The sequence below is a fragment of the Juglans regia genome, chromosome 2 (genome assembly GCF_001411555.2).
Source record: "Juglans regia cultivar Chandler chromosome 2, Walnut 2.0, whole genome shotgun sequence".
NCBI classification, from domain to species: domain Eukaryota; kingdom Viridiplantae; phylum Streptophyta; class Magnoliopsida; order Fagales; family Juglandaceae; genus Juglans; species Juglans regia.
In genome coordinates this window covers 11904541-11924660 of record NC_049902.1, presented here as the reverse complement: position 1 = coordinate 11924660, position 20120 = coordinate 11904541, and the positions used below count along the sequence as shown (strand labels likewise).

The following is a 20120-nucleotide window of genomic DNA, read 5'->3' as shown; positions in this document are numbered from 1 at the left end:
TACAAGAAGATAAGGAGATTTGTAGCAGCTCAAGCATGTTTATTAGTGAAACAAGATCTTATCTTAATTGTTTTGCAAAGTGAGAGGTTTCTCATGTTAGGACAAATGACAACTATATAGCCCACTTACAAAAATGCTCTTACCATTTCAGATTTAATTGTAACATTGGAGGAAGCTCCTCCTTGTATCTCTTCTCATTTATAATGGAATTGCATAAGGGTTTTTCTTCAAAAAAAAAAAAATTATCTAATAAAATTTTTACATTACATAATTTAATTTAATAAAAATATTTAAAAATTTAAATTTTACAAATAAAATAAAATGTTTCATCACTTCGTAACAAAAATCACTCGTTACGGAACTAACCTGCTTAAATTTATATCCCCTGCCTTACCCTCACGAACCACCCCGCGCGCACCAGCCGCTGTCTGGCGCTCTCTCTCTCTCGTCTCCTCCTTCCCATTACCGGCTCCAGCCTCCTTCCCTTCATCCTGGTAAGTGTAGCCGAATCTCTCTGTTTCTGTATCTGTCCATATCCCAGTATAACAGAATCCTTCTCGTCGCCGGGTCGAAATGCTCGTGGTCCGGGCGAATACCAAGCCCAGCGTGGGGTGCCTACATAATTCCCCCGCCCTCTTGTAACGCCAGTTTTATCTCACTCTCCCTCCCATTTTCTCTCGCCTATCTATTTCACGCACGAACGGAAGACCGAATCTAAGGACAGCAAGAGAAGCGAGGAGCTCTGCTTAACTGGTTGTGGATTTTTCCATGTTCCGTTCGTGTTCTTTCTTTATTAAGCCTTTTGTTTGCTTGCTTAGAAAATGGGGAATAGCCACGAAACCTCATGAGTTAAAAAAAAAGGGGGTGAAAACTGGGTCTTTAAAAGCCTGGAGATTCGGAGAAGGCTCCTTTCTTTCTTCTACAGAGGCATTATTAACGGGTTTAAACTGGGTCCAGATTGATTTACTTTTAATGAGGGCAGCTTAGGAATTAATGGATGATAATGCTAATGTTTTTGTCTTTTTATCAGGGTTGAAGCATCGGATTATAGAATTGAGATACCCGAGTTTTCTGCCATTTTCATTGCCCAAAAATGAAGCTAAACTTCACACGTGCATGTTGTCCCTCTAATTTCTCGACTTTTATTAAACCCTCTCTTTGTACCAATCTCCATCGGCCCCTCTACTCTTCTTCATTGTCATCCTCGCATACATCTTTAAAACCTCAAATTCCTCTCTTTCTAAGACCACCAATGCATTCAGCGACCGTTTCTGACCTCCAAAAGTGGCATGATTGGGCCAAACGCCTTGCTTCTTCAGTTGGGACAACGTTCCTGGACAGTGACAATGGCCCTGATTCCAGCCTGTTGTGCAGGGAGCTTAAGTGGCTCGTGGAAGATACAATTGAAGATCACTCAGTACTTTCGCAAATGAGTATTGAAAACGGTAAAAGAAGTGTAAGATTAAGGGCCTGCTTAGAGGATCTTTACAATATGTGGAAGCAGCGGATTGAAGAGAGGAAGCCTTTTCAGTACATAGTTGGGTGTGAGCATTGGAGGGACTTGGTGTTAAGCGTCCAAGAAGGGGTTTTGATTCCAAGACCTGAGACTGAACTCATTGTTGACTTGGTGGCTGATGTGGTTTCAGAAAATGAAGATTTAAGAGAAGGGTTGTGGGCAGATTTGGGTACTGGAAGTGGTGCACTTGCTGTTGGAATTGGAAGGATTCTGGGGAGTCGTGGGATGGTTATTGCAACAGATTTGAACCCGATCGCCCTGTCTGTGGCGGCTTTTAATTTGCAGAGGTATGGTTTGCAGGTTAGTAAATTTATCATTCTAATAAACGGTTATCAAGTCCAACAATTTCACATGAAAACTCCCTATCAAAATGCTGGCATTCATCCCATTGTTCTGCATGGAGATCAAATTCCTGAAGTTACTAATTTTCTTCTATTAGATTATTTATACAACATAGAAGGTGAAATATGGCCTCAATTTCAGATCATTAAGAAATCTAGTTGATGCAAAACTGTCACTATTGTTTCTTTTGAAGGTATTAGTATTGCATCTTGTGAGATCTCCTAAAAGATTACACTTTAATGATAGTGAGTTGCTATTTAAACAGCAGTTCCTCCTCCCATTAGAGTGGGGTGGAGGGTAAGCTCATGAATTCAAACTCAAAAATTATGCTTTAATGGAAGTGAGGCAATACTTTTATCTACATTCCCAATTCTCTGTTTTACCATACCTTCACCACCAATCGATCTTGCTATATCAAACCACAGCCTTAATTTAGTTATCATGCTGTAATGTGAATTCTTTTGAGCGTTCATGTAGTATTGGAGGGTCTTGCATCACAAATTAAATATACTAGCATACATTTGTCATCCTCATAATCTATTTTTTTATATACAAGTAATAAGAGTTTTATTAAGGTAAGAAAATAGGCATAGCCCAAGTACACAGGAAGAATACAAACGGAAACAGCTAAATACAAGCTAAGGACAAAAGGATAATGATTCGTTTTAAGATTATGAGGTTATAATCTTGAATCGATAAGTACATTGACAGGTCAGTGTCCAAAGTGCCTAAATACAAAAAGAACTTTGGAGAACAATATGCAGGCTAACCTCAGACATTGTCCTAGCAAACGCTTTTGGGAGAATCTGTTAGGTACTGAATTAACTAGTGGAAACAATTTAGACATTGCTAAAGACATTAATGTCCAAAGTTTTGGACTCTGTAATAAATGATCAATAATGTTCCTTCAGTAGTTATAGATAATGCTTCCTTTTCAAGCTATATTTTTTTGCAGGGACCTGCAACTATCAAGTGTAATCCTAGGGGGTGATTCCATAGAGGTAGTTAATGGAATTAATAATCTGGCTGAAAACATGAGTATTATATTTAATAACCTCTAGGAGTTGGCTCAAGTGGTAAAAGCCTTGGTCTTGGTAGTATGCTCCCTCGAGGTCTAAGGTTTGAATCCTCTTAGGTGCAAACAATTTTCGGAGCCATCGGACTGGAGGAACTTCCTCTTGAATTACCAGAACTGTACTTGTAGGAAACTCATTGCCGAGGGCCTATGCACCCTCGGAGTCATGACTATGTTCTCAGACACTCAGTGCCAATAAAAAAAAATGAGTGTGTATATTTAATAGAGGAAGCAAAGCAGATTCTTCAACACTACAAGTGGCAGGCTGCACATGTGCCTATGGATGCTAATAGAGTTGCTTATAATTTAGCTAAGAATCTATTGCAATGTATAGATGCAATTGTTGACATGGAGCAGGTGCCTGTGAGTACCAGGGTTGATGTATTAGCAGAACTTGCTTCTAGTTAATGAAATATTTTTCATCCAAAAAAATGCCTCCTTTCTCCTCTTCCTCCCCAAGATGGAATATAAGTTGGCTAAGATATAGAGTTTCTCCATTTTCTTGAAAGGCATTGTGTTGAGACTTGAGACAATTAAAATATATCTCGAATTATAAATTAGATTACAACAAATATTGAGATTAAAGAGATAGTTGCTTTTAAAAGGTTTGTGAAGAATGTATTGTCGGTATAGATGCTTTTTATACATGGAAGAAAGCCTCTTGGTGAAATAAATTTTATTTTATCACGAGAAGTTGGAAGTATGTTGGTTACAAATTAAAGTTTCATAATTTTATTAGCTCATCCTTTCTTCTTCTCTTTCCCAAAGAATAATGCTCTCCTTCGAACAAACCACTCAGGATATAATTGAATTAAGGCAAGGATCATGGTTCCAACCATTGAAGGATGTGGAAGGAAACATTGCAGGTATTGTAAGTAATCCACCGTACATACCAAGTGACAATATTTCTGGGCTACAAGCTGAAGTTTGTAGACATGAACCGAAGCTTGCATTAGATGGTGGTCTCACTGGCATGGATTATCTTTTTCATCTTTGCAATGGGGCTGCTTCAATGTTGAAACCCGGTGGATTTTTCATTTTCGAGGTATGGATCTTCTAATACCTAGAATTCAAATTGCAGAAGTCAGATGATCGTGATACCAAATTGTTTTATTTTTTATTTTTGGTAATAATTGAGGCTTCAAAATCTACAAAATAGATTGGGTAATGCCTTCTCAGGTGCTGGAACTCATAACATGTTGGAAATGGTAATTTGGCAACAATCAATGTACAATGTACACTTTGTGTAGAATTATCCCATCATGCTAATTATGGTGTTTGTGGAGTGAAAGAAACAAACATTGCGTCGGTGATTGTAAAATGTCAGTGTCAGAGCTCATGTCTTTCATTCATTCTTTTCTTTTCTTTTTTCTCTCTCAGCTCAAGTCTTTCTTACTTATACCCTTTTATCATTGGATAATGGCCCAATATAGTGTTGCTTTTTCAGCAACTTCTTTCCTAGAATTTCTTGCACTTCTTCCTTTTGCTAGCTTGATGGTGCTCTTGTATATTTCCTGCATGCTAGGGTAAGACTTTTTTTGTCAGCAACTACTGATCAAAAGAATTTTTATATGTTGATTGATGGAAACCCCTCAGGGTTAGCTCAAGTGATAAGAGCCTTGGTCTTGGTGGTATGCTCTACTCCTTAGGAGCCATGTTCCATTGGTGAAAAACTGATGATTTATTTGGGGACCCATGGAGTAATGGGTAATCCCTAATCCCATGAGACCATATATAAAGGGAAAAACTGTGGTCGCGTGTGATAAAGGCTTGCTTCTTGTTATGAAATTAGCTAAACATCACATTATCTCTTTACAGGTAGAAACTTGAGTACAAAGTTGAGTGTCTTATGTATTGATCTCTTCCTTTCATTCAGTAAGATTGATGTTTGTTTCCCTTAGATTTCCATATACTTGCACATTGGATTTGATTTATATACATTTTTTTCTGACTTATGCTACATACCAGTCACCAGTTAAACAAATAATCTAAAGATTTCCATGAAGAAAGAATACGGTTCTTGTAGCAATTTTGACTTTGTTTTTCAATTTACAGGAATGTATGAACTAAAGTGATTCCTCAGCATTAACACAAACTTGTTATTAGTTTGGAGGTCATTAAGTTCAACTGGGAGGAAAATATTACAATGTTTCTTCTGGGTTATGCGTTGCTATTCTTGATTTAACTGGTTAATTTGTCTGTTGTTTCTTTCTTTCCCATTCTTTTCGTAGACAAATGGTGAGCAGCAGTGCAAGTGTCTGATAAAGTACTTGGAAAATGATCTCAGAGGCAGCTTCTGCAATGTGGATATGGTATCCGATTTTGCTGGCATTCAACGATTTCTAATCGGATTCCGTCAACAACAAACTTGATTGGTAATAATCTTGTATTGTATGTTTGCCATGGAGTAGGTAAAAACAAGAAGTAAAAAAAAAAATATGGTAGCTGTACTCCTGGTTAGCCACTGATGAGAGACAATAAGCCATCTCACACCTATGAAATTTGGAGGCTTATCGTTGTGAACTTTGCATGACTCCCTTTCTCACTCTCTTGGGTTCCAGTGACTCTGTAGAGGGTCCTCATCTGAATTGTGCTATGTTGAAGCTTGAAATCGTGAAACTTCTAAAGCCCAAACACACCACATGCACAGGGTGTTTGGCTTAAAAAGTAAAATGGCTAGGGACGCTTGTGTGTGATAATTTTACACCTGCTCTTGTATAGTTTATTCTCTCACCCCCAGAAAAATTTCATTCATGCACCCCTCCTCATGAGTGAAATTTTATACTATGGCACATATCTACACATGGCAAGATTTCCGATTCTGGACAGCCGTGATACTAATCCTACCCTTCCTATGGAAAAATCTCACTCATGTCCCCCTCCTCATGAGACAGATAGACATTTAATATGTAGAACTGAGCTTGATCCAAATAAATTAATACCACTAATTCCAACAATTTATTAACCAGAAATTGAATATAATTGAGCCATGATCATATGAAGAAATACCAATAATGCAGCATTTATCAATAGGTTCATTTTTCATCTTTATATTGCATTATCCCAAATTTTTCAGATTTGTCACTATTCACAATATCTTGTAACCTGCACATATGGTTTTACCCCCCAAGTGGGTTGTGTGTGGTACTCCCCTTCATTATCGAGGGTTGTCCTCACAGGACTTTGGTCTCCTGTAGGGATGTAAAAAAAAAAAAAAAAGAAAACCAGAAAATTGCTAGAACTGAACCAGACCGAACTGGTGGGTTCAATCTAGTTTGTAACCAGTCCGGTGCAGTACCGGTTCTTAACATCTGAAATCGGTGTGGTACCGGTTTTCATAGTTTAAAAATCGATTTAAACCGAACTGGATTGATATATATATTATAAGCTAAATTGTTAATTAATATAACATGAAATTCTAATCTTATTATTCAAATCTATTAATTTTATAACATAAAATTAATATAACATTTTATTTAAGTTAGACACTACTTATACTAGTATAATTAGACACTAATTATACCATTTTAATCTTATTATTCAAGCTTATTAATCTCATTAATCAATTAGACACTACTTATACTATACTAGTATAATTGAACATTAATGAATTAGTAATTATTAATAATAAATACTAAATTCTAACAATTACGTTTAGTATTGAGAAAATTATAATATTAAACTTATATAGTGCCACACGTGTAAACAGTAAATCGGACTGGACCGAACCGAAACTAAGAAGACCAAAAGTTTCAATTTTAGTGATGAATTGGACTGTATTGGTTCTTAAAATTTCAAAATTAGTGTATACCGGTTCGGTTTCAAAATTTGTCCAGAATCCAATCAAATCAGACCGGTTACACCCCCAGTCTCCTACCACAAGGTATGCATCCTCTTAGGACTATGTCCACCATCATTGAATGTATTGTGTTGTCCCATAATCAGATCTAGTACTAGTCTTAGGATTGACATATCTTTGGTTGAGCCTTTTAATTATAAAAATTGGCCAACATTGTCTCCATAATTCCACTAGCTCGTTATAGGGACATGATTGAAACAATGTTATTTGTGCAAGCATGAAGCGGACATGCTTAAAGCAATGTCATTTAAATGAGCATGCACAACTTAATGAGTGATGGGAAAAGGACACAAGTTTGCCATTTTTAATCATGTCTAGTTATATGTATAGTTAGCAAACAGATGCCAGAATGACAAGTAATAAATAATTAAACACCAAAGAAAACAATTATTATTTCGACAATTAGTTATGAATCCACAACAAAATCAATAAGTAAATGCTTAGTTAGATCTATAATATAATAACCAATAATGAATAAATAATTCACAAGTTTGTTTATAAGATTTGACATAATTTTCACTTACATTGATCGATAAATTTTAACATCATTGAAGTATGTTGTACTTTTAACAGTAGCCTCTTCTTTTTTCACCTATTTTTCTCGAGCCTGGGCTTCGACGTGGAGTTATATATATATAAAAGATACTAAATTTCAGCAATTAAAATTTATAGTCTAACTGGATATATTATTATATATCTATATAGTTTATTAATTTCAAAATAATTTTTTTAAGATTTAGATCTAAATTTTAATTAGGGCACTTATTTCATAACTTGTATTTATTAATTTAGTGATTAATTTATTAGGTATTACATGTTCAATGTGGAAGTTTATTATTTTTCATTAGCCTTGTTGCACGTGAAGAACTACTCCATTTATTTCTTGTGTGAACATTGTAATTCGCACTGCTTTGGGCCAGGTTCCAGTAGTTCAGATTTTTCAAACTGGGCCTCGATTGGTGATGTGTGGAGCCACCGGTAGTGGTTCGATGCAGCTGTATGGTGTAGATGCGTACATCATTAGTGACGAACAGTATTTAAATGCAGAGAAAATAAGAAGATTTGAACACACAGATTTACGTGATTCGGCACTAGGTCTATATCCACAAGGTTTTGGTGGGGAGGGGAGATTCCACTATAATAAACTTATTTACAGTCTCTCATAGCCTCTCATTTATCACTCTACAATTTGAGTTGTAGATCTATTTGCTGGAGAAGATGTTCTCTCTGGAGCTTTCAGGTTGAAAAAGAAGTCTCAAAAGTCGGAAGAAGCCGAAGAGTCCAAGTCCCAACCCAAAAGAAGTCCCTGAAGCTGTAGGCACCCTGCCCCTTTTATTTGACCCTGTTCACCCGTGCACCTCGGTGGTGATGAGGGATGTTTGCTATGTGTGTCTGACCCCCTCTCAATTTCTCACTTTCTTCTAGCACTTGCATGTCTCCTTACACCCTCACCCCTTAGTCCCTTCTTTTCCCCTCTCCTTCTCACTCATTTTGTCTTCTAGTGATGGCCCCCTTTTATGGGCCGGGTCTTCAAAGCCATTTTGGGTCTGGTGTATTTTACCTCACTCACAATTGCCTGCGATTCTTAAGGGCAATGTAAAAAGGTCTTGAGAATCTTCAAAGGTAAAATATGTAATTGACCTGATCCACCGCCGTTCATAGAGAAATAAATTCTGGGAGCTGGCCCTGGTCATCTGTTCCTCTTGGAATAAGTAGTAAAGATTTTCAAGCCTGGGATTAGGTGGGAGATAGGCTCGACCACTTGGAGTGCGAGTGTAAAGCCCGTCTTGGCGACATAAGCGGGAGGCAGGCTCGACTGCATAGGATGCCAGCATGTAGCTCGGCTATGGCGGGAGATGGGCTTGACAGTGCAAAACGCGTAGGTGTGAGCACGTAACTCAGCTAGATAAGCGGGAGGTAGGCTCGACAGCATAAGATGCATACGAAAGTTAGTCAGGCAATCAAGCAACTTGCCCGCCAATTCGAACACCTGGGAGGCCGGGCGGTCCCTAACCTTTCCCGCCTATTTGAGCACCTGGGAGGTCGGGCGGTCCCTGACATTTCCCGCCTACTGACTTTTATAAAAAAAAAAATGGTAAAAAGGGACGAACAGTTTGTAAGACTGGACTCACCCTATGTCTTGCCAAAAGACGAATGTTCTTCTGGTGTCTTTTTTTCGATGACGTTGATGACTTTTTCTTTTCTGATTTGAATTGCGGTTAGTGTTAGAATATGTTTGTTGTAACCCGTGTGAAGTGGTCAGGGAGCCCGTCGACCCTCTAGGTCCACTTTAGGTAATTGTGGAGCTCGGAGGCATGTTAACTCCAAAGACTCGTTCCCGAAGGTAACCTGCTAGTAACAGTTATGGCACGAGCGTGAACACCCGACGTCTGCTGGTGAAGATGCTTTCTCAAAAGTAATGTTGGGCAGTCAAAAACTGGACCGACTCTTCACTGTGAGGCAGGTCTGGCCGCCTGATGACCCTCACGAGAAGGTAAGTAGAAGATGCTGCAAAAGTCAAACATGTTAATGCAAATATTTTCCAATCACAAGTGCGAAATTCGCAAACCTAAGCTGTCCTGCCAGGGTGTGGTAAGGGTCTGAAGTGCTATCCATTTTGCATTTTGTTGTCGGAGATGACATTCTGTCGCTAGAGATTCCGTTGGTAGAGATTCTGTTGATGGAGTTTTCGTTGGTGGAGATGCTGTTGATGGAGATTCCGTTGATGGAGATTCCATTGGTGATGTCCATGTCTTCTCTTCATTATTCGAGTGGTCCACAGACTCGGCCCGCTCTCCTTCGGGGAGAGGTCGGAATGCCTCATGCCAAACTACCTATTTCTCCCTCGGATAGGTAATTCGGACAGCGATGTGGCTAGTCTGCTCATTCGCCACAGTGGGGGTCGGGGGAAGTATTCAGACAGTCTTGGGGTTGAACCTGCTCTCCTTCGCGAGAGGAACAAGACGACCTTTGGCTCATCTCATCCCTTTGTTCCCGCTGGTAGTATGTTATTCGAGTAGTCTGTTCTGGACCCGTTCCTGCCGTTGACACTATAGAAAATGGTAAGTTTAGGTCAGGCTGGCATTGATCCCACATTTCGTCGCAGCAAGGGCCAAGGTAAGTCGTTGGAGGCTGTTACTAAACCCGCTTCCGCCCGTTGATGCTTACAAGGAAGGTAAGAGCTTTTTCCTTCGGATAGCTGAGGACTAACCCGCACTCTGCCGTAGGAAGGATAAAGCAACATTTAGGCCTACATTTCCCTCTATTGCCTAGCAGGGAGGTAATTCAGACAGCGATGTGGCTGATCCACTCCTTCGCCGTGATGGGGGTAGGAGTAAGCTATTCGGGTTACCGTGGAGGCTGGTCCCGCTCTCCCGGATGAGGAGGTTGTTCTAGCAGTTTGTTCTTGACCCACTCCCGCCCGTTGACATCATAAGGAATGGTAGGTTTGGATCAGGCTGGTATTGATACCACACTTCGTCGCAGCGGAGGACGGGGTAATTCATTCGGGGAGCCGTGGGGCTGATTCTGCTCCTCGCTGTAGGAGGGACATGGCAACCTTTAGGCCTACATTTCCCTATGGTATCCAGCAAGGAGGTAAGTCGTTCGGACAGTCTGTTACTAGACCTGCTCTCGCCTGTTGACACTTAACGAGGAAGGTAAGTTTTTGTCTTCGAGTAAGGACCGACCCGCATTCCTCTGCTAAAGGGATAAGGCAACATTTCAGGCTTACCTTTTCCTTTTTACCTCATAGGGAGGTAAGTTGTTGATGAAGATCTTGTTGATGCAGAGTTTGTTGGTGGAGATTCTGTCTTCGGGTGGCCAAGGGCCGACCAGCCCTCCTCTGCGAGTGGGATAAGGCAACCTTTTAGACTTGTCTTTCCATTTTTACCTCACAAGGAGGTAAGTTGCTGATGGAGATTTCGTTGATATAGATTTCGCTGATGTAGATTCTGTTGGTGGAGATTCTGCCTTTGGGTAGCCGAAGGCTGACCTGCACTCCACCTCATGAGGGATAAGGCAACGTTTAGGTCTACCTTTCTATTTGTTATCCCGTAGGGAGGTAAGTTGCTACAGGGACCAATCATGTTAGCGAAAATAAAATCTACATAAATTGTGAAAGAGACAAATCGGAGTATTTAACTGCTACGACTGATTTTTGCCCAATGCCCATTGTTGTTTGCCCGCTGCTTGACCAGAATTGCCCGCAATTCTTTTGTCATTTCTTCTCTTCCTTGCTCCTCATTTTTATTTCTAGTCCCATTTCTCCCCCGCCCCCCTTTTTTTTGCCCGCTACTGTTCGCCCGTTGTTTGACCGAAATTGCTCGATGCTTTTTGTCCCTGCTCCTTATTGTTGTTTGTCATTTCTCTCTTCTTCTCTTTTTTTTTTTTGGCAACCCGTACAGATGAGATTAGTCCGAGCAGATGAGGAGCAGGCGGTTGACGAGTTGTTGGTGACAAGTGCTTTGGTCGTGGGGTCTAGATGTCTTTGGCCGATGAGTTGTTGGCGACAAACGCACCGGCCGTGGAGTCCAGTATATGTGGCCGCTCTCCGTGATGCACATGGTCGAGGAGAGGAGGTTGTTGAGTCCTGCCTGCTGCTGCATGGCGGTGGGCGAGGAGGCAGTGGAGTGCTTGGCTGCAATGCATGGCCGACAAGAATATCATCCATGCATAGTTTCGCGCATGGGGCCAGCATGGTCGTGGGCTACCTTTGCCCACTGTGGTGGTTAAGGACCACCTTGAGGGTGGCAGAACATGTCGGCAATTCAGGTGGTGACCGCCAGTGAGGACATGGGGCTCACGGCATGCCATGTTCTTTGAGGCATGCTTGGTGTATTGCGCATGGCCCACTGTTCCCGTTCGTTGCTGAGGTGGTCGGGAACCACACCTAGGGGGGCAGACAACTCTAGTGGCTTTGCCGTGCCGTGACAGGATTGGGCCGAGGAGATCTCTGCCACATGCAGTCCTGTGCACGTGGTCATGCAGCCCCGTGCACATGGTCATGTAGCCTTGCGCACATGGTCATGCGGCAAGGTCTCCGTTATCGGGCGATGCTCGTGGGCCTTCTTCGAGGAGGCTCAGATGACGTCGGTGGCTCGTGGGGTGGTTGCCAATGAGTCCACGTAGCTTGCAGTGTGATTTCACGAGCACGCCGAGAGTCTTGGTTTGCAGTCGTGGGCCACCATCAGCCCACCGTGGCAGTCGACGACCACCAACGGGTAGGCAGACTATGTCGGCGGCCACCTTCTTCCACTTCCGATGCAAAAAAATCTCGATCCCACATTTTTACACTGCTTTTCCTATGCTCGTTATCACTAGGCTATGCTTTCTTGTCCTGCACTCATTGAGGCTTTCTGAGCTCCTCATTTTATTTGCGAAGCGTTTGCACCTCATCGGTTAGCTTCATCATTCATTCCTCCATGGTTTTCAGTCTTGCCTCCAAGGCTTCCTCTGTGTCTCTTCTTAGCTGTCCGAAATAGGTTGTCACAGGCATACGAAGTACAAGTAAGATCTATAACAATCCCACAGACAGCGCCACTGTTAACGTCGTGTTTTACATGCCTTTGGGACAGGTTCCAGCAGCTCAGGTCTTCCGAACTAGGCCTCGATCGGTGATGTGTGGAGCCCCTGGCAGTGGTCCAGTGTGACTGTATGGTGTCAGTGCGTACATTCATGGCAATGAACAGTATTTAAATGCAGAGAAAATAATAAGAGATGAACATATAGACTTACATGGTTCGGCACTAGGCTTAAGTCCACAGGGGTTTGGGGAGGGGAGATTCCACTGTAATAAGATTGTTTACAGTCTCTCATAGCCTCTCATTTCTCACTGTACAATGTGAGCTATAGATCTATTTGCTGGAGAATATGTTCTCTCTGGAGCTTTCAGGTTGAAGAAGAAATCCCAAAAGTCAGAAGAAGTCAAAGTGTCCAAAGTCCCAACCCAAAAGAAGTCCCTGAAGCCATAGGCACCCTGCCCCTTTTATTCGACTCTCTTCACGCGTGCACCTCGATGGTGATGAGGGATGTCTGTTTTGTGTATATGACCCCCTCTCCCTTTCCCACTTTCTCTTGACACCTTCATGCTTCCAGACACCTTCACCCCTTAGTCACTTCTTGTCCCCTCTCTCTCTCACTCATTTTGTCTTCTAGTAATGGCCCCCCTTTGATGGGCTAGGTCTTGAAAGTCATTTTAGGCCTTGTGTATTTTACCCCCTCACACCTTGGATTGAATATCCAATAAATGTATCTTGCTTAGAAAGAAAGGGGGAAAAGGCCATAATCCTTTATTCTTCTTGTCTTATTATTATGATATATAGTCATAGACCATGGCATAAATATGGAACAATTGCATAAAGTCATCCTCCTTTCCATCTTTCTTTATCAAATTTGATATGAAAAAGGCCTATGACAGAATCAATTATAAATTCTTGCTTTATTTGCTTGAGGGATGTAGCTTTTTGTTACGAAATGGTGTTCCTAGATCAACCATTGTATTTTAACCACTTGCTTCTTTATCTTGGTGAATTGCACACCAATGGGGTTCTTTAAAAGCTCACAAGGCTTGAGATAAGGTAATTCTCTATCCCCACTACTATTTAGTTTTGTAATAGAAGCCTTTAGCAAGATGATTTCAAGTCGCATGGAGGACAGTTTTTGTTTTGGATTCTCGGTGGGGGAGACAAATATAGGTTCACTAATCACTCTAATGTTTTGTTTGGCTAGAAATGATCATATTCAAGCCGTGAGGGTTCTTCTACTATGCTTCGAAGCCGTTTTGAAATTAAAAGTGAACTATGTCAAATCAAGAGTAGTTCCAATGGGGGATGTTCCTAAAGTGGAAAGTATGACTTCCATTTGGAATGCAAGATATTTTATTTGCCGAAATATTTTGGCCACCCTTTGGTGCTCCATCAAATGGAAATCGATTTGGGATGTTGTTAGAGAAAATAGAGCGAAAATTGGCTAGTTGGAAGATAATCTAGTTATCCCAAAGTGGCAGGGTCACTTTAATTAAAAGTGTTGTTTCCAACTTGCCAACCTACTTCCTATCATTATTCCCACTCTCCACCAAGGTTGCTCATTGCATGGAGAAACTTCACTGGAATTTCTTATGGGGGGATGAATGATGGGTCACTAGATGCTCTCATGTTTGAGGAGGAGGAATTTGTTGGTATCAAGAATTTTCAAAATATGGGGTGGGGCTTTGGAAGCACATAAGAGGTTGAGATACATATTTTAGAAATATTCACTTCGAGGTGGGTCACAAATCCAAAATCAGATTTTGGCATAACATATGGTGTGGTGACAGGTCACTCAAGAAAACTTATCCTGAATTATGTAGTATAATAAGAATGAAAGAAGCCTTGATTGTGGACCTCTTGGTTATATCCAATGGTATTCTCCAATGGAATGTAAGAATCTTTAGAAATGCACAAGATTGGAAAATTGACACATTTTTGGAGTTTTATAACTTCGTATACTCTACTCGTATAGGGGTATGGGAGTTAAGACAAGATTTCTTGATTTTACTCCAAAAAGGGAGGTTCAACATCTGCTCCTTCTACCAAGCCATGTACCAAGTGATGGACGTGCAAAACCAAGAGCTATGTGCAGTTTAAGGAAATGTTGAGTTATTGTCATAGATTAGTGTTGTGCATGCAAAAAGAGTGCGGACTCCATGGACCATGAATCATCTACTACTTCTTGTGAGATTGCTATAACCTTGTAGGATAAATTCTTTACTCATGTGAGACTAACTTGGGTGATGCCAAGAAGATGATCGATCTCCTAACTTCTTGGAAAGGTATTCAGAGTAGACTCATATTGCAGTAATATGACAATTGGTCTCAATATGCCTATAGTGTTGTATTTGGAAGGAAAGGAGTGAAAGAAGTTTCCAAGATCGAAAGCGATCAATAGATAAACTAAGAAAATTATTTTCAATACTTTATTCCATTGGTTAGTTGTAATTGATTTTAATGGAATGATCTTTCATGAACTTCTTATATCACTAAACTAGCACGCACAAGCGATACTCTTGTATTCGTTCTGTATACTTGGGCTTTTGCCTAGTCTTATGATTAATAAAACGTTGTTTATCAATCAAAAACAGATTATAAGAATGCAACAACAGAAATAACAATGTACAAACAAAACTCAAATTCTAAGAGACCCTTGTATTCATATAAAAGGATAAAGATTCATTAAGATAATAGATGGACAAATCAAAATTACTTAAGTATATATTCATCTTGATTTCAAGAAAATTAAGAGCTGGCATATTTCTCAGTCCAAATTCGAGCAGTAGCCTCATACTTGGATCTGTCGGTCTTGTACATGTGAGCAATCTCAGGGACAAGAGGATCATCTGGGTTTGGATCTGTAAGCAATGAGCATATTGACAATAGCACCTGTCACCAGTACTTGTATTAGACAAACAATTTATTTCTTTAGTCAGCACTAACTAATGGGAAAATTATATTTTGCACTCTCAAACTATCACTGTTTTTTCAATTTGTATATATACAATACTAAAATCGTCAATTTTTACACCCTAAACTGTCAAAGTATAGCAACTTAACTAAAGGATTAATATTGACCTTAAACATTGTCACATATCCTACTTTCATCGATCTGAATTTTCATATCTTAACTAAGTGTGCAAATTGCTAAAATTTGGAGCTTTAAGGTGTAGTTTGGCAGCTTTTGTAGTTTAGGGTATAAATTCTTTTTATAGGTAGTTGAGGGTACAAATTGAAAAAACAATGGTAGTTTGATAGAGCGCAAGATAGTTTTCTCTATGTAATTTAGATATATTAGAAGTGGCTTTTTACAATGTCAAGCCCAAAACCACAACATCTAGAGTCTGGATTACCAAACCCAATAACCATGATGAATTGCATAGGTAAGAAACTAAAGATATCAGAAAAATAATACCTTAGAAACTGTAAGAGCTGGGCTCCACTGCTCTTTAAGAATATCAAGGCATATACTTCCATTGCTGTTGATGTTAGGGTGGAAAACCTTTGTTTTGAAGGATACCTGCCAAAGCATTAAGGTTGTTTCGTGAAATGTCCCTTAAGATATCTATACGCTCAAAGCATGAAGAGATTTTACTATTCACAAGTGCTCACAGATAATCAAACGCCAACTGTTGAAAAAATCAAGACACACACACACATATAATGCATATGCATATAATGTCTTGTTTCTTTACTTTTCTTTTTCTCAAAAGTTTTTTTTTTGTTTTTTATTTCCAGCCAATTTCTGAATAAAATTGGGAAAACTAGAGAGAGAAACAACTACATTTAAAGCAAGAAACTACGAATCAGCTGGGATCATTAACATTGTATAATGGCATATTGGTCAATTCACTAACCTAGGTGTCATGACAATCGAAAGAACACTTGCACTTATATTAAAGTATATATAATATTCTAAATTCAATTTACATATATCCCCTTACAAATTAATATGATCCACTAAATCTTGCAAAGGAAAGTAACATATAAAATCAGAAGGCACGCACACACGGGCCGGAAGACAAGTGTAGTGATACGTATGGAAACACCTCAAAACTCTACATTCATAAAGGATCAGTAATTCTTTACCTTTGGTGGCTTAAATGGGTAATCTGGTGGGAAGTGTATGTTTACCGAGAACATACCCCCAGCATAAAGGCTACCCTCTGGGCCAATTATTGTTGCTTGCCAATGAAACATGTCTCGTCCAACAGGGCCTGTAAAGATATCAAACTTGAACATTATGAAATACTATTTAAATAGACTTTACTTAAAAAATAAAAAAACTATTTAAATAGACGAGAAACATTCCATATGACATGAAATCAGTTTTTTTTTTTTTTTTTATATTTCCCAATATTTGTGCAAGCATTATGGGTTTTAAGTCTGACAATGCTGGGAGCTTCGACTTCCAGCTATCAGATAAAAAGGCCTTCGGTGTTCAGAGAGAGTTGTGGGCCCGAGCTACTTGTATCTTGGACAATCAAAGTAATCCTATGAGGTAATTTTCTGAGGGCATTATGAAAAGATATATGATTATGTTAAAATTTCAGAACTATATACTGTTACCATACTAAACACTGCATTATTATGTATCTTCAGAAATGCATTTGCAGACAAACAAAATGGCTTCTCCTACATAAATCAAATTTTTTTTTTATAAGTGCGCCTCTTTTACAATTTATCATTAAAAATACCTCATCAAGATTCAAGCATATAGCGCTTATATGGTAAATGCCAACAAACATAGAAGTGGATTAAAAAAACAATGAGAAACTTGGGCACAAACCAGCACTGCAAGAAACAGGAGGGTCCTTCTGCAGATCCTTTAGCTCCTTACTAATACGTTTTGCAGCCATCACAGACCTGTAGATTTTGGAACACAAAAAAGTGGTTCTCACTCCTATACATCTTTAGTCAAAATTAATATTTTAAAGAAAATGAAATGGAATTCCATCATTCAATAACAGCAAAATCACGTTGGCAGGCATCGTACGTAAGGACATTATATATGCTGCGTGAAACAAACCTCGACAGTTGTTGGACAATGTGTTATTCTTGAATGAAATGACCCATAACTTTGGATCGAATAAAGACCAAAACTCGATTAGAAAAAAATAATAATAAAATAAAATACCAAAAAACTCGACGTCAGTTGAACCCGAGCAATAAGTTCACAACCAGTCACCTAGAGAATGACAAAATTACTTCCTAGGATTTCGCGACGCACTAGATTATATATAAGGAAAAGTCTACTTGCAACCGGCTGGGGGAAATCCCGCGTAACCGGTTGCATAAAAATTAATTTTTTTTACTCACTTTTTCATTTTGTTCCCTCTCTCTCACTCTATCTGTTTTTCTCGTTCACTCGTAGCCAAGGAGACCGCCAAGGACTGGAAGGGCCTCTGCGTCACGATCAAGCACACGGTCCAGAACCTTCAAGCCAAGGTCTCCGTTGCCGCCCTCGTTATCAAGGCCATTAAGGTGCCCGAGCGCCACCGTAAGAAGATGAAGAATATCAAGTCATCGAGATCGCGAAGGTCATGCGACACAGGTCCATGGCCAAGGATCTCTCTGGGACCGTCAAGGAGATCCTCAGTATGTGCGTGTCCGTCGGTTGCACAGTCGACGGGAAAGACCCCAAGGATTTGCAGCAGGAGATCATTGATGGTGATGTCGAAATCCCTCTAGACTGAGTTCCCCATTGAGGATTTTTTTTTTCAAATATAGTTTTAATTTGTTTTTTTTTTTTTTTTTGGATAATTTGGAGATTGTATGATTTACTATGTTTTAGAAATTATAATATTTACAGGGATTTGTATGCTAATTTAATTATGTTGATGGAGTTATGGTGTTAGTGTGATTTCTTTTGCTGGGTGATTGATTATTGTTAAAAAAAATAAATTTTTTTACTTGAATTTCACTGCGATGGAGGTTAGCAGCGAAGTTGGGTCTCTTGTGAGTGATGGCCTGCCATGCTTGAGGCTGGCTGGTGGTGGCAGTGGAAGGGAAAAAATCAAGAGAGAGATGCAGGTTGCTTGAAACTTGAGGAAATTTTGTTTCTATTCCAAGAAAAGTTTTGAGAATATTGAAACAGGTTGCTAAACGATAGTGAAATCGGTGGTTACTGTGGTTATAGAGAGTCAAAGGAAGATAGAGATGAAGGTGGTGTAATGTGGATATGAACTATGAAGGACTTGACCAGAGACTGTGAGAGAGAGAGAGAGAGAGAGAGAGAGAGAGAGAGAGAGAGAGAGAGAGAGAGAGAGAGAGAGAGAGACGGACTGACGGAGAGGTAGAGAGGCAGAAGGAAAAGGGAAAAGGGAAACAAGAGGAAAAGGGAAAGGGGTGAGAGAGAAACAAGAGGAAGGAAGGGCTGAAGTGGGACCCAATTGTCAGCCGGTTGCATAAAAGTTGTATACGGCGGTTGTATATAGCATTTCTGTATATATAAAAACAAAAGCTTTTTACACATGCAAAGAAGTAACATCTAGCGCAGAAGAAATGAGATAAATTAAAATTAAATAAAATATTATTAAAATATATTTTTTAATATTATTTTTATGAACAATATTAGATACAGTCCTCATTTAGAGATTGTAATATAAGTTTAGGTAATTTTATCTTTAAAATTTTTTAAAATTATAAAACTATCCCTTCTAAAATGATAATTTTTTTCATTTAATAAAAGGTATGCACATACAATCGGAGACTGCAAATAGAATTTTTTTATTTTTATTTTGAGATTTGAAAAAATTGAATTATTTATTTTATTTTCTACTAAAAATTAAAAAAATTATAATGATTAGAGGAGATTAGATATTTTCTAAAAACAAATGATATATATACCTCAACACAATCACATATATACAAATTTAGAATTGTTACGTGCTCGTAGAAAACAATAATCTCTCAAAACTAGAAACCAAAATAATTTTAAAACGATAATTAAAAGGAAATTTCAATAGAAAACAAACATATTCTGTAAAAACAACCTGAAGAAAAACCACGTAAGGTCAAGAAGTATACCTTCAACTAGACTGTGACCGTTTAACTAGAAGAAAAGGGCAACGAACACGTATAAATCCTAAAGGAACGTTAGATTTTGATCAACCAGCAGCCCCTTAAACCCTGAATCCACGACCAAACAAATGAAAAACATTGTTTCTAGAGAATATGGAGAAGATCGTAAATACAGAGGGAATGTACCTTGGACTGATGAATGGTTACAGATTCAGTGGGGACCAGATTAAGAGCACGACGATGGGTCTGAGAGTTCTTTTCGTTTCTTTTCGTCTGGGATTCCTAGGGCTTTGAGCGGACGTGCTTTTATGGGTTTATGGGTTTATGTACGAGTAATTATACAATTCCTCAATCTCCACGTATTATATTTTTTTTAAATATTTAAATTTTTTAATATATTTTTTAAATTTATTCTTTTTAAATTAATTTAATTTTTCTATTCATTATTCATATATTAAATATTTGATAAAATAAAAAAATAATAAAAATTAAAAAAAGTATAGTATATAGAGATTATATGAATAGTAAGAGGTTGATCACATTCCACATTTTTTAAAATTTTTTAAATTTTTAATATTTTTTTAAAAAAAAATTTTGAGTTTATTCTTTTTAAATTATTTCAAATTTTCTATTCAATATTCATATAATAAATATTTGATAAAAAAATAATAAAAATTAAAAATAATATGGAGTGTGGAATGTTAAGAGATTATGAAGATTTTTTTATTGTTTTATTATATAAATTATAATAAAAGTTCACTTTAAATATATCTATTT

The 20120-nt window shown here is 38.7% G+C and overlaps 2 protein-coding genes and 1 pseudogene across 4 annotated transcripts; 2 read left to right on the top strand and 1 right to left on the bottom strand.

The window, feature by feature from the left end:
• The first annotated feature begins 371 nt into the window (after positions 1 to 371).
• On the top strand, positions 372 to 5632 carry LOC109006428 (release factor glutamine methyltransferase-like). 2 transcript variants are annotated; one of them, XM_018985698.2, is made up of 4 exons: positions 372 to 494; positions 1031 to 1816; positions 3733 to 3978; positions 5165 to 5632. In XM_018985698.2, exons 2-4 carry the CDS (start codon positions 1094 to 1096, stop codon positions 5303 to 5305), a joined length of 1110 nt encoding a protein of 369 aa, XP_018841243.2. In that variant the 5' UTR covers positions 372 to 494; positions 1031 to 1093; the 3' UTR covers positions 5306 to 5632. The 2 variants fall into 2 exon arrangements, with proteins under 2 accessions (XP_018841243.2, XP_018841244.2); XM_018985699.2 differs by having other exon boundaries at positions 372 to 753.
• A 6143-nt stretch (positions 5633 to 11775) lies between these two features.
• Positions 11776 to 18016, top strand: LOC109019377 (annotated as a pseudogene).
• On the bottom strand, positions 14943 to 19648 carry LOC109019376 (ubiquitin-conjugating enzyme E2 11-like). 2 transcript variants are annotated; one of them, XM_019001658.2, is made up of 6 exons: positions 19530 to 19648; positions 19350 to 19451; positions 17110 to 17186; positions 16410 to 16537; positions 15736 to 15840; positions 14943 to 15209 (listed from the first exon to the last, which is right to left on the bottom strand). In XM_019001658.2, exons 3-6 carry the CDS (start codon positions 17177 to 17179, stop codon positions 15066 to 15068), a joined length of 447 nt encoding a protein of 148 aa, XP_018857203.1. In that variant the 5' UTR covers positions 17180 to 17186; positions 19350 to 19451; positions 19530 to 19648; the 3' UTR covers positions 14943 to 15065. The 2 variants fall into 2 exon arrangements, with proteins under 2 accessions (XP_018857203.1, XP_018857204.1); XM_019001659.2 differs by lacking the exon at positions 19350 to 19451.
• Positions 19649 to 20120: the final 472 nt, after the last annotated feature.